The following is a 14,630-nucleotide window of genomic DNA, read 5'->3' as shown; positions in this document are numbered from 1 at the left end:
GTCTGATTACAGACGTCCATAACCACGACCCTCTGAACCTGGTTTGTGAGAACCAGGAATGCTCACAGGGATTTTCAGTCCTCCTACCCTCGCTAACATAAATTCCTGCGTTCATCTGGCTGCATGACTGACCGCTGTAATTGTGTAGCTGCTGCCTCCGCGATCCTTTCCCCTTCTCGTGTGTGCTCATTTTCACTTCTCAAACTCTCTGCATATCATCCGCATAAATTTATCCAGCTTTATCGAGACCTACAGGCGGTCCATATTCCAAGTTTACTAAGAGTATTTGACCACAAACATTTTCCCTTGGTTTATCAGGGATTTGTATGATAAGTCTATGCTTTGTATTGTTGGGATATTATTTAGTTTGTAGCAGAATGGCCATGCTCTGGGTCCCATTCCTCCGAGGTTAAAGTTCATGCCTTTCTCTCCTTGTTTTTCTCTTTGTAAATCTGTCTCTCTACCCCCACCCTCTAATTCCCCTGTTCATTGTCACGTCTTTTCTTTACCCCCCCACCTTATCCATTGACCTTTGTCCTCATTTTCCTCACGCCCTCTCCTACCCACCCTCTTCCTCATCCCCCTATTCCTACACCCTGTTAAAACCCCAACCCCAAATGAACCGCAAAAAAAACTAAATACTGCAGCAAATGCGCCGAGTTGGAGGAGGAGCTGAAAAATGTCAGCAATAACTTAAAGTCCCTGGAAGCCCAAGCTGAGAAGGTAGGAGGGAGGGAGGGAAAACCCCTGCATGTTGTTTGGAACTGAACGTAACTGCACCCAGGCCAGTCCTGGAGACAACTACAGGTCCAATGACCACCTAAAACCCTCCAAAGCCTTATTGAACTGAAATGAGGGGAATGGAAATGAGTGTTGCTGGTGAATGTCTTTAACTACAATATGATGACCATAACCCTGGATGTTGTGCATAACCTGAATTTGAAATGTTTGGTTTCCTTTGAGAAGGGATAAGTATTCTCTAATGTTTTAATTAGCATGTGTACTGGTATATGCTATAGAATGCTTGTCTTTAGTCTATAATGCTATGTGTAATCAACTTAATTCATCAGAGTATAGGCAGACCTGTTTGTCTTGTACTGGTGTCTGGCATTGTGTCACGCCCACAGCCTCAGCAAGTTGGTTGTGTTTCAGACATCCCCCAGAACCGGTTTGGTTCCTGCTCCCGTAACCACATGCATGTGCACCATAAGCTGATCTCTGTTTGAATGAACCGACCGATTTTTAAACTGCCAGCATCACAAATTCCCAGTCAACAACAAAGTCAGATGTTAGATTGCCTGGAATGTAGACAAGTACTCTAACAGCTCTAGAAGGCTTGCCAACCCGGAGGAAAATCCAGACACACAGATGTTCTCTCCTGTTGCCATTAAAGTGGAACGAGGAAGTACATATGAGCAGGCATCAAAACCAGCTCACCGGGGACTCCTCAATCCTGAACATCCATTTCTTTCTCCCATCTGAAGGGGCCCAGGACTGGTTCTAACTAAGGCGTTTCAGGGCAGGGAGGGAGTCTGCATGGTGGTTGTCTGCTGTGGTGTAATCCTTAAGGTCTTCTGGATAAGAGGCCACACCCTGACTTTGCAGCTGCAAGAATGCAAACCCACATCTGGCCTAACCCCCCCCTCTAGGGTGATGACACTGTACTGCACAACACCAGTGCTCTGTAGCTCAGAGAAAGAGGCCTTTTCAGCAAACTCCCATTGCCAAACGAGTGTCTGTCAATGATGTCATCTGATGAGAGAAGCCTGTTTTTGTTTTCATTCTTTTTCTCCCACCCAAACTCTAGCTGCATTGAAAGCTGCACAGATAGAGAAACGGTCCATCTCTAACTCCTCAGGCATGTTGAGTCACACTATCAGTCTACACACCTTCTCTCAAAAGCTTCACAGCTTGATGAGCCCATGCCTTCCCACTCGGGCCGCACGAATGTGGTAGAAAATATATTTATTTATTTACTAACCAAAGAGTTTATCTGTGTCGTTTAGTGGGAGCAAATTAAGCATAGTGGGCAGAACAAGCAAGGAAGTGGGCCAAACATGAACTAGTGAGATCCTATTGGTGCATTGTAGCATATTTCCATTAGGGAATGCTCCCTCCTGAAGTGCGCGTGTGCACAAACTGAATTCGACCTTGCACTCCCAACAATGCACGTTTTTAACTTTGGCAAAGCGTCGGGTCTCTAAAACGTTGTGCACTGTGTCCATAACAGATTCTAGTTTTGGGTACAAATGTGGCCCAGCTTCACCTAGTTCCATCCTCTCACTAACCTTGACTGGACTTCCTCTCGCTACCATATTTGGTGGTGAACTTTCTAAACGGATAGCCCCGCGACTTGTCTGGGTTACCCCTTCTGTCTGTGGTGGTAGTTGCCACTGGCAACCTGTTTCGACTCAAATCCTCATAGTACAGCAGCCACAGTCAAAAGCTTATGAGCAGGCTGAGTACTCAAAAGGAATGAGGAATAAGAATCTGTTTCTCCTAATTGTAGGTCAACCCCCTTCCCAGGGGGTTTCTTTGCAGGTCAGTATCTATTCCTAATTAGTCGCAGATGTCCAGCCATGTTACTACTACATGACAGAAGAATCATGGCTGTTCTATGCGAACGCTCTGATGTTGTGCTGTCCTGAATAAGCCCGAGGACTCCCTAGTGTCCCAAACATGTGGTTCTCTGATTAGCTTTTTTCTTCCTTTGTCCCCTACAGTACTCCCAGAAAGAGGACAAGTATGAGGAGGAGATCAAGATCCTGACCGACAAACTCAAGGAGGTGAGATTCCACGGAAACGCCTATCATGAATCTCTGAATGGTTGATGACTGATGCTGTGGTATGTGCCTGTATTGCTGTGGTGGGGGGTTTATTAAACTTGCTACTTTCCCATAGGCTGAAACCCGTGCTGAGTTTGCTGAGAGATCAGTGGCCAAACTGGAAAAGACCATTGATGACCTGGAAGGTAGGACTCACTCTCCACATTCTTGTAATTCACAGTACTGTTATGAGGTGTTATAAACTGTACTCTCCCCCGTGTGCCCTCTCTCTGGCTTTGTCTTTCTCTCATCCCTCTTGGTGTATATCTCTCCTCATCCCTTTCTCCTCTCCCCCTCTGTGCACCCACAGATGAGCTCTATGCACAGAAATTGAAGTACAAAGCCATTAGTGAGGAGTTGGACCATGCCCTCAATGACATGACCTCCATGTAAATACTCATTTAGATGCCTGTTGTGGTGTGCGTTGAACTGGAGTGTGTTAATAACAGTATGATTCAGTAACAGTATGCAGACTGTCATAAGAGGCTGGTACAAGTTGAGTTGCTAGGGAACTATTGTAGTGGAATGTGCTCTGGTAGCCTTTGGATGTTTGTGCTGGAAAATGTATCGCACTAAACAATGTATTGAGGCATAGTCTACCATGTACACACTTCCATGCACACATACCATTTTATTCTGACTCTAGGGATAGACACATTGTAGATGGATACAAGCAGAGACCTTGAGCTTTCCTCTTTCTCATATCACTCACTTCTGCAAAGTAACGGATGTGAGCTGTCACCTTGGCAACGGCACAAGACACGAACACTGAGACTATGTAGATATGGCTTGCACACTATCACGTGTAACCGTCGACACATGATATTTTTATGGAAATCAATGCCTTTGACTCTAGTCGAGGTCAGGGATTCCATTTGGAACTATTGATTTGCAGCTTGTGTGTATGTTATCTGCTTGTTTGGCAATTTCTTTCATTCTAATTCAATTACAAGTTTGAGTATCCCAGTCTTCTACTGTAATACACTTAAAGGGCAATTCCGCCACTTTAACCTAATTCACCTCCAGCACCAAACCAGTGTCTAAGTATGTCAAAATGGCGCAATTCTGTGGTGAAGGTCTTAAAAGGATTAAGAGTATTTTCTTGCTTTCCACATCACCATAAATCTCATTGTTTGACTATCACTGAACTTTTGATATCATTGGGTACAACTAACATTTTGAACAACTTAAATGCGATGTTTTCACTTTTTTTAATTTTTTTTTTTATAACCTTTTATTTAACTAGGCAAGTCAGTTAAGAAGAAATTCTTATTTTCAATAACGGCCTAGGAACAGTGGGTTAACTGCCTGTTCAGGGGCAGAATGACAGATTTGTACCTTGTCATTTCGGGGATTTGAACTTGCAACCTTCCGGTTACTAGTCCAACGCTCTAACCACTAGGCTACCCTGCCGCCCCTATGTTGACACTGGTGTTGTGCTGGAGATAATGAAAACAAGGCTGAAAAATAGTTGGAGTTGCCCTTAAACTCCGGTCATGCATGGTGTGTTTTGGAGTTGCATGGATTGCAGGCTTGCTGTGACCCCCATGACAACAATAACCATGGTGTCAGTATTATTTGACGTGTTAAATTTCCATTTGCTCCGTCTCTATTTCAGATAAATTGGACTCGTTAGATTTCTGGAAAACCCAGTACACTCTGAATTCGGTCTGCCTGAACTGCCACAACGGTTGCGTGCTCTCCCCCCCTTTCCTTTCTAGAGAGAAAGAACCAACCCCTCCTCGTAGTCACCAGTGCCTGTCTCTTCCGTTCTCTTTGGACTGTTTCTCATCTCCCTTTGTCATTGGCCCAGTTGCGGCCAGCACGCTGGCTGAGTTACTGTGTTAATGTCTTTTTATTGTCCATCTGTCTGGACTCCTTGCCTATCTGTACTGCACTGCTCAGCCTCTGACAAACTCATGTTCACACACTCTGTATTTGTGACTGTCTCTCTGTACCTAATGAAGAGGGGGGAAAAATAATGCCTCTGCTGTTGTCTGTGCTCTCTATGTTCACTGGTTTTTGGCTGTCCACACTGTCTGGGTTTTATTGGTTTCGCTCCACTATGCATTTTGGCATGGATATGCATCACCACCAAAGGTGGGTCAGTGTTGTCTGATGCAACGGTGAATGTTAGGCTAGATTTTGCTGCACTTCTTGAATTGGCACCAAAGGCACAACATCCTCAGACACACATACATTTTGGAAATATGTCCTGGCGATCACTCAAAGACGATCCAGTGTTGCGGACCAGGTTTGTGTAATCCTAGATTACAGGTGGAACAGACCCTTACCTTTCTCTCATGTTCACTTTTTATGAAGTGACCCAAAAGAGGAAAGCTCAAAACAGATTTGCAGGTGAATTATTACGTTGTCAGAGAACTAAGTATAGAAACTTGCAAATATAGACTTTTATTTATTTTTTCATTTGTAAAATAACCTAAAAGATATGCTGGTAGCACATTAACCTGGTCAGTGCACTAATTATTGAAGTTGTGCAAATATTCTATTTTTAATGTGACCTGGTATCAGGAATGTTTATTATTTGTAGATAAATTGACTCCTTGTTACTGAAGCAGAAAAGCCTGTAATAGGGACTAGCTCAGTCAGCGTTGGTATTCCAAACACTGTCAGTACACACAGCATTGTCATTGTACAGCTAACTGAGCTAGCTACAGTAAGTAGTTTGACAAGATGCCTAAAATTGATTATTCAATGACATCAAAATGACATGCCTGTGGTTGCACAAAATGAGTCTAATGTGCAATGACTGTCATAATGCAAGATATTAACTTGGTAATTATTGACTTAAATCTACAGAATTCATGACACACCCATAACTAAATACACAACCTTTTATTACGGTCTTATGTTTGCTATCTTGGAATAAATGCATTAGTGGCGGGATAATATTACCATAGCATAATTATAGCCAATCACAATATTCAATGGTACCATTTTGTATAAAGTTTCTGCTGAGATTTTTGCAACAGTTTGGTTTTGAAATTTAAGACCAAAGATTTTTTTTAAGTTCGTTAACATCTGCAGTTCCAACAATTAGTCACCCTACCACTGTTTTGGTAAAGGGATGAGGCTGGGCCTCCTGAGTGGCACAGTGGTCTAAGGCTAGAGATCCTGGTTTGAGTCCAGGCTCTGTCGCAGCGACCGGGAGACCCATGGGGCGGTGTGAAATTGGCCCAGCGTCGTCTGGGTTAGGGGAGGGTTTGGCCGGCTGGGATGTCCTTGTCCCATCTCGCTCTAGCGACTCCAGTGGCAGGCTGGGCGCATGCACGCTCGCCAGGTGTACGGCGTTTCCTCTGACACATTGGTGCGGCTGGCTTCTGGGTTAAGCGGGTATTGTGTTAAGAAGCAGTGCGGCTTGGCTGGGTTGTGTTTTGGAGGGCTCACGACCTTCGCCTCTCCTGAGTCCGTACGGGAGTTGCAGCGACGGGACAAGGCTAACTTACCACTTGGATACCACGAAAAAGGGGTAATAAAATAAAGGGATGAGGTTGGAGAAATGCAACCACTTTCAAAATCATAAGAACGAGCGATGGATGTCAGGACTGACCAGCCATGATATAAAAATCATAGTTTTAATCATGTTTTTGGGGCTTTACAGTGGCTATTTACAATTACATTGTTTGTAAACAATGGAGTAAAATGAGCTTATATTTTGGGTTATGATGAGGTACACCAGCTATAGTAAGCTCATGAGGCATTCATAAGTTATATTCTTCAAGAATCAATAGGTTTAGCCTATCAATTTTAAAAGTCCAAACAATGTATGTAGAAATTGCAGATTGACAGTATAAGCATTACTAACATTGCCATAAAGTCTTGATATATCAATATTCAGCCATTCCATAAAGAAATCACAAGACCCACAGCTAAAATAAAGTTGGATCAAATTTCCCCCACAAGGCAGGTTAACTACATTTCCTTGAATTTCTTTTAATCGCTCACAACAAGTTAGTTCTAATGGCAGCCTGCAGTACCCCGGTCGGCCTTCAACTTGAGTTACTCGATGAGGAGGGCAGCACTGAGCTAGCCTGCAACGTCTCTTCCTGGACTAGCACAAATTGCGCGTGCTATGTCTCAATGAGATGCCATCTTAACCGACTTCATTTGACTTCGATGCTCTATTGAGTCTTCACATAGAAATCAATGTTGTCAAGTGATTGATGGCTTTGTACGTACATATACAGTAACAGTCAAAAGTTTGGACACCTACTCATTCCATGATATTCTTTATTTGTACTATTTTCTACATTGTAGAATAATAGTGAAGACAAACTGAAATAACACACATGGAATCATGTAGTAACCAAAAAGTGTTATATTTTACATTTGAGATTCCTCAAAGTAGCCACCCGTTGCCTTGACAGCTTTGCGAACTCTTTGCATTCTCTCAACCAGCTTCACCTGGAATGATTTTTCCAACGGTCTTGAAGGACTTCCCACACATGCTAAACACTTGTTGGCTGCTTTTCCTTCACTCTGCTGTCCAACTCATCCCAAACCATCTGAATTGGGTTGAGGTCGGTTGATTGTGGAGGCCAGGTCATCTGATGCAGCACTCCCATCAGTCTCCATGGTCAAATAGCCCTTCAACAGCCTGGAGGTGTTGGGTCATTTGTCCTGTCTGCACATCACTGCAGAATGTGGTAGCTGTGCTGGTTAATTGTGCCTTGAATTCTAAATAAATCACTGACTGTTACTAGCAAAGCACCCCCACATTTCACCACCTCTATGTTTCACGGTGGAAACCACATATGTGCAGATCTGTTCAGCTACTCTACGTCTAACAAAGACATGGCGGTTGGAACCAAAAAAACATTTGGACTCCTCAGACCAAAGGACAGATTTCTACCTGTCAAATGTCCATTGCTTGTTTTTTTTTTGTTGTTGGCCCAAGCAAGTCTTATTGGTGTCCTTTTTAGTAGTGGTTTCTTTGCAGCAATTTGACCATGAAGGCTTGTTCCACGCAGTCTCCTCTGAACAGTTGATGTTGAGATGTGTCTGTTACTTGAACTCTGAAGAATTTATTTGGGCTGCAATTTGTGCCTGTTAACTCTAATGAACTTCTCTGCAGCAGAGGTAACTCTGGGCCTTCCTTTCCTGTGATGGTCCTCATGAGTCAGTTTCATCATAGGGCTTGGTGGTTTTTGCGACTGCACTTCAACTTTAAAAGTTCTTAATTTTGCGCCTTGACTGACCTTCCGGTCTTAAAATAAGAGCTGTCTTAAAGTTTGAGCTGTTCTTGCCGTAATATGAATTTGGTATTTTACAAAATAGGGCCATCTTCTGTATATACCACAAATTATCTTTTAACAAGGCTAACCTGTTAATTGAAACCCATTCCAGGTGACTACCTCATGAAACTGGTTGAGAGAGCTTTGCACACTCTTGGCAGTGATCAAGGGAAAGGGTGGCTACTTTGCAGAATCTCAAATATAAAATCTATTTGAACTTTGGTTACTACATGATTCCATGTGTTATTTCATAGTTTTGATGTCTTAACTATTCTACAATGTGAAAATAGAAAATAAAGAGAAACCCTTGAATGAGTAGGTGTGTCAACTTTTGACTGGTATGCATGTAGTCATTGTTTCCATCTAGTGCACCATGACTGTGTGCTACTGCCACTTAAAAATAAAAAAATATATAATTATGTTGGCTACAAATGTAAGCAGAAGCTGGCTGAGTGAATACATTGCTCGTTAACTTTGCTAGTATGCCTTTAAAATATGTTTCTTCTTCAAGCCAACCAAGATTTCATGGAGGGTCTCTTTCCAGTTTAATAAAAAAAACATTGGCTAGTAAATTACCGAGGTTGTGATGAATACCAAATTAAGCTACGTGTTGAGAAACCTGGCGACGATACTAGTATATCAACCAATACGCTGTGAATTAAAGTCCTATAAATATAACACTTGCTGTCCCATGCAGGCAGTACAAAACGTGTTCATAGCAAGCAAAATAAAACCCCACTACTGTTGTACTTTCTTACTCTAGCGCTTGGACTTGTTTCCTTACGAGCACAGACCTGATGGCTGCTTTGAGGAGCGTTTTTACTGACGTGGTTGTCCTACTTCACTACCTTAAGTTGACAAGTCTGACTACTGTATTGCATTCCTGTCTGGTCTACCCAAGAAAGCCATTGGTCAACTACAAAACATACAGAATACTGCAGTACGGGTACTGACCAAGCCCAGATGGAGAGCACACATTACCCTGGTTTTAAGGTCTTTGCACTGGCTGCTTGTGAGTTTTGGAATACATTTTTAAGATTCTATTGTTTGTAAATCACTCTGCAATTGTGCACCCCAATACATGTCAGACATGCTTTTAAGTTATGTACCCAGTAGGTCCCTCAGGTCCTCTGGCACTGGCCTTTTTAATTATCCAAGAGGCATGAAGAGACGGCCTCTAGTTATTATGCCCCCAGCCTTTGGAACAGCCTGCCAGAGAAACTGTGGACGTATCTAATATCTGTCGTAAAATATTCAGTACTGAGAGAGTCTTGGTAATTTCGTCAAACAATCATCTTTTTATTTAATATGGGTTTAATTCTTGCAGTGAGACCGTCAGCCCACCAGTCTTGACTGACTGTTAGGCTGAGAGTCTAGCCTTTCCAGACGTTGCAGTTTTTTATATAGCTGATACCAAGATTGCTTAGTCAGTCACTTCTCACCTTCCCATAAGCCAGGATGGTATTTTACTTTGTCTCATCTTCCTGGCATCTAAGAAACTGAGGCATTGGTAATTCTTCCAGGCTCTCTTTCTCTCTCGTCACACACCACATCTTGTCTATAGAATGCTAGCTTTTAGGTTATCACCAACACAAGTCAATTGTCAGCTTCAAGCTATCTCTAGTAGAACCCATGTCCTCAACACACAGACTAGCTACAGGGTGAGCATTAGCAGGACATATCTTACTGATCGTTTAGTAAACAATTGTTACATAGCCAACAAATAAGGTGAATATATTTTTCCCTCACATCTTTAACACTTTTTTAGCTTTTCCTTAGGTTGCTTTTTAGTTGAGTTTGTCTTTTTTTTGTAGTAAATATTTCAGCTTTTATATAAATGTTTCTGTAAAGCACATTGTGTTGCATTCCAAGTCTGAAATGTGCTGAAGTAAATACTTTGATTTTGAAGTTGAATGTAAGTCGCTCTGGATAAAGGTGTCTGCTAAAGGCCTAAATTGTAAATGTAGCTGACAGGTCAGACCTTTTTAATTAAATGTTCTAACGTTAGTGTGAGTAGATCTCGTTTTCTGCCATGATCTCGCTCTGTCAGAGCTAAATAAGGCCATGCAGTAGCTCGGGCTGTGTTCGTTTTCAAGGTGACTTATACTGTAGTTAAATAGGGAATTATTCTCTGGTGATAACAAACCTCCATAATGTATAGCATACAACATGGCTCTCTTTGCTCTATGGAGACCTTGTGAATTATGAAGCTATGTCATAGAATTTACCTTAGTCACCCCGGGTTTTGTTTTACAGATTTTCAAATGTTATGGTTTGGTCTAAGTTCCCCTTTTGAGGTACTGCTAGAATTACCAGGAAGTACTTTCTGATATTTGTTAACCCCTGGTATTAAGGGGGATCTCCAACTTCAACATCTGACCAGGTGCTATACCATCTTTTGGAGTTGTAAGACATCTATTTCTACTACTTCTGTCAGCTACAGCTGAACTCATTCCTTGTTTTTTTAATGTATGTGATTTGTTTTCAAAGTAGTCATGTATTGATTTGACACTATCAGGAGGTTTTGTCATGTGGATTGTCATGGTTTAGTCCTTGGCGTTGCTCCACTATAGTGTAGTAGACCTCTTAGTAAACTCAAACACCACTTTAACATCTCAATGTCTTGCCTCCTACGTCCTCATCTCACCACCAGGAGGACCCTTTATCTTACATTCTTTCTTTGTGATTTACAGATGCGCTAGCCAACGCCAAGGAGGAGAATGTCAACATCCACGCCACCCTGGACAAGACCCTGGAGGACCTCAACAGCTTCTGAATGGCTACTGGCCCCTCCACCACCACCTCTTACTGCTCCACCCCCTCACCTCTGGCCCTGTCTCTCTGTCTGTGCTGGCTGACTGTTTAGCGTGGGGGGGGTGTTCATTGTTTTTGGTGAAGGTAGCACTCTCATCAGTCCACACCTAGCCAAATGTTTCTCCCCAGTAGACCAAAATGGCTGACCGCCCCTCCCACATTCCACCCCAGTATCTGCGGATGCTCTCTGGATGAGCTCCCCCCTTTTTTTTTATAGCCTCTTCATAGCTTTCTTTTAGTCTTAAAAGGGCAACATTTACTCAAGCACCCACATCTTAAGTGTCTCACAGGTTTCTAATATTCACATTCCAGCTTAGGTGTGTGATTTGTGTTTTGAGGCCATTCCTATGATCTTTCTTTGGCTGCTAGCTGTTTTAGCCGTAAGCGTTTTAAATACATTGAGGCTTTTCTCTCTTTCTGATAAACCTTGTTACGGGGATATTTGGTGTCCACTGGGGCACATATGAAGGTGGCGAGGGTAATAACTCTTACCTAATGTCTCCCTTTTGGAATGGGACCACCATTTGATCATTAACTCTCCCTCTGTTATCCCCATCTGAACCACTTGCCCTACCAACATCTCGCCTCAAACTCTTGTCCCCCTCAAACCACTCACCTTCTGCTGGAACATCCTTACACAAGCACTGCTTTTCTACTGTGCCAATGCCCAGAGGGTCCACAACTGTGCTACCTTTTGTCAAGTATTTTGTGTTAATTTACAAGTAAGGGCTGGGGGGTGACATGTTTATTTCTTATAAGGGAGAAGTGTTTTGTTTAGTTGCATGACATTTGTATTTTTGTTTTTATCTGGAGTAATTTTCCAAAAAGGGCCAATGTCACAAGTTACTGTAAACTGAATGTTCCCCCCCCCCCCAGTTAACTTCCCCCTTCAAGATCAGGAAATGTAATTGTGAATGAGTTGTAGGTCATTGAAGGGATATAAATGTCGTATAGCTTCAGACAGAATTGAATGCAGATATTCTAGCCAATTGCAGCCGTAGTCCTCTAAACGAATTGTTGTTTTTCCCGATAAGATGTGGGGGAGGGGAGTGATCAGCTAATCACTACGCATTCCACTGCTAAAATGGAAGCATAGGGGCCAATGAATAGGGAGAAGGGACACAAGGGTATTATCTAAACTTATCAGTATAGGCTAAACTTTTTTTTCTGCAAATGAAGTGAACTGCAAAGAAATAAAAAGTAAATTATTGCATCAAGTTTAACTGGAAATTGTCACTCGACGCCAAGGGTGTAAACATTGTGTTACCAATAATGTTTTCATTGTAATAATTATGACACACAAATGGACACCATTTAAAAAATAAAATAAAGAACCACGATTTGTATTGACATTCCAAAATATTTTTTTCCCCCATTTATTTTCTTCAGTTTGACACAACTCCAATAAACTCTTAATTTAGAAATTGAGTGCTATGGAGTTGCTCCTTTAAAATGTGAACATTGATTACCTCATGTCTACTTTAAAATGTTTTACGAACTAACACTTACCCTGCTATTAGAACATTGATCATGTCTGTGTCTAGTACATTTAATCCTGCTGAATGGGTATGTAATGCAGTATTGTGCTAATTTTACCATGGGTCAACATGTCCACTTTCCAGGTTTCCAGTTAATCTTCTAGCTATTTACAACAAACTCTTTTCTAGTAGCCTATTTTACAATCTAAGACTATTAAAAAACAAAATGGCACAATGATACTTATACAAGTACAGATTAAGTCATCTGCACATTAGGTCTTGATGAGATTTGCCTCCTGCATGGAGGACATCACTAAGTACAGGTAAACACCAAAATAAAGGAAACTCCACCGTACATCTAATAGGGCACCAGAAAAGTTTCAACGCACCTTGGCAGCTATTAAAGTATTGAACTTTATTGGATGAATGTGACAGTCACATCTCTTCGAGCCATGGTAGCCAAAATAATGGGCCTATTGGGCATTTTTATACATCACCCGAAGCATGATGGGATGTTTTAATTGCTTAATTAACTCAAACCACACCCGTGTGGAAGCATCAGCTTTCAATTATCTTTGTATCCTTTATTTTCTCAAGTATTTAATTTTGGCAGTGTGTGATCCATGTAAATATATATTTCGGTCAGTGCTAATATACACACCGTTCATGTTTGGGTTTTTGATCAGATTTTAGTATTTTTGCCCTACTACTAAGTTGATGGTACAGAACACTGTAGAGAAATAAATACTACATATTCCCACTTTCTGCTGCTCCTCAGTGTGACAAAGATGTTCTAGGATTTTCACAGAAAATAGTGTAATGTATACCCAACTACACTTTCCAACAATAAGAGCCTTCAGCAAGTTCCTACAGCTGTGTAATGGCCCCTCCAATTCAGTCTTCTTTCGCCTTTTCTTTGGCTATTGAGAGCAGCCCAGTAGCAAGCTGCTCCTCCAGTTGGGATCCATCGCCCTCATTTTTGATTATCCAATCAAAATCCACTCCTTGGTCGAGCCCACATTCAGACTCTGCATCATCTATTCCTGCAGAGAGAGAGGGTGTTGAATTGATTGTTGTTGAAGAGGTATTGTATTTCTCTCAAAGGTAAATAACATTATTACGCTATCAGAGTAGGTATTGCACCTGTTGTGAACTCCCAGCCCCTCTCCCTCCGTGTCTCTTCTGAGGCCTCCACCCGAACACAGCGAGACTGACTAGGATACTCCCTCCAGAACCACTGCAGGTCTGACAGACGACGCGTATCACTCACAATCTGGGGCACAATAGAGATTAGAGAAAGTATAATGGTAGAGGACAATATATGATGCTTCAACTGCTCATCAGGTAGTGTCTGGAAAAGTTATTTGGTCAGGTTCACCAACACTAAATATGCTGATGGTCAGTTTCTAATAGCAAGTAAGACCTGACTCAAAAGACTTATGTTTGACAAATTGTATGTGGTGGGACTTGGCTTGTAGTGTGTTGCCCCATAACAGTGGATCAATTGAGAATTTTGTTATCTTACCCAGATAGGCTGGTGGGCTTCCTTGATGGCCACACGACAGAAGAACCCTGGGTCCTTCTCCCTCTGCTTCTCACCCCACTGGATCATGTCAGCACGGTACTTCTCCTTGTACTCACCTGCTCCCAACAGCTCATCAAAGTCCAATCCATGGTCCTATAGGTATAGTGGGTAATATAAGGAGAGACAGTGGTAGTGTTCCTCCATTCACTAGTAGTGGGTATTGTAGACCCAACTGGGCATGCAGGCTTTTGTTCCTTCCCAGCGCTTAATGTCTGATCGATTATCTGAATTCAGTGTTGTATTAGCTGGAACACAAGCCTGCACACCAAGGATCGGCCAGGATGATGTAGCACAACTGTACACACGTACCAACCTGTGCGTATTGCTGTTTAAGAGGACCCGAGAGACGCAAGATACAGCATACATCTGGACCTAGTCTGATAGAAATTAAACATAAATCACATTGTTAGACGAATATAACATGTGATAGAGCATTCAATCCAGCGATAATAGCTTTGATAGGTTTGTAAACAGTATGTCAACAGTACCTTTGGTGAATCAAATCCGTCACGTAATCTTTTCCAGATTTGCGTTTCCCGCTAAATAAAAGGATGAGTTTGGGTTCTACTGTCGCCATCGAAAAAACGTTGCAGCAACCAATTTATGTGTTTTATTTTTCATACAGTGTAGCTAGCCTCTTCATGTACAAATTAACCGTACCACATGCATTATG

The 14,630-nt window shown here is 42.1% G+C and overlaps 2 protein-coding genes across 4 annotated transcripts in view; one reads left to right on the top strand and one right to left on the bottom strand.

Annotated features, from left to right (window-relative positions):
• The window catches only part of LOC135520307 (tropomyosin alpha-3 chain-like), a 26,054-nt gene extending 13,808 nt beyond the window's left edge, over positions 1–12,246 (top strand). For 2 of the 3 annotated variants that reach the window (XM_064945743.1, XM_064945742.1), the window contains 4 exons: positions 648–723; positions 2,724–2,786; positions 2,902–2,971; positions 10,774–12,246. In XM_064945743.1, coding sequence (XP_064801815.1) covers positions 648–723; positions 2,724–2,786; positions 2,902–2,971; positions 10,774–10,856 — 292 coding nt within the window. In that variant the 3' untranslated portion in view covers positions 10,857–12,246. The remainder of the gene's footprint in view (positions 1–647; positions 724–2,723; positions 2,787–2,901; positions 2,972–10,773) is intronic. The other variant, XM_064945741.1, reaches the window with a different exon arrangement.
• Positions 12,235–14,630, bottom strand: pmvk (phosphomevalonate kinase). Its single transcript, XM_064945744.1, has 5 exons — positions 14,446–14,630; positions 14,271–14,334; positions 13,898–14,050; positions 13,516–13,645; positions 12,235–13,415 (listed from the first exon to the last, which is right to left on the bottom strand). The coding sequence occupies exons 1-5, from the start codon at positions 14,532–14,534 to the stop codon at positions 13,267–13,269; spliced, it is 585 nt and encodes a 194-aa protein (XP_064801816.1). The 5' UTR covers positions 14,535–14,630; the 3' UTR covers positions 12,235–13,266.

This window comes from Oncorhynchus masou, chromosome 29, assembly GCF_036934945.1.
Source record: "Oncorhynchus masou masou isolate Uvic2021 chromosome 29, UVic_Omas_1.1, whole genome shotgun sequence".
In the NCBI taxonomy this organism is placed as follows: domain Eukaryota; kingdom Metazoa; phylum Chordata; class Actinopteri; order Salmoniformes; family Salmonidae; genus Oncorhynchus; species Oncorhynchus masou.
The sequence above is the reverse complement of the archived record's forward strand: the minus strand, read 5'-3'. Positions and strand labels throughout refer to the sequence as shown.

Bases quoted from the DNA above. Each gene is read 5' to 3' on its own strand.
- pmvk (XM_064945744.1), bottom strand. From the start codon at position 14,534: ATGGCGACAGTAGAACCCAAACTCATCCTTTTATTTAGCGGGAAACGC. The intron at 14,051-14,270 runs GTTGGTACGTGT...CTATACCTATAG, and splicing joins TTAAACAGCAATACGCACAG to GACCATGGATTGGACTTTGA. The intron at 13,646-13,897 runs GTAAGATAACAA...ATTGTGCCCCAG, and splicing joins AAGCCCACCAGCCTATCTGG to ATTGTGAGTGATACGCGTCG.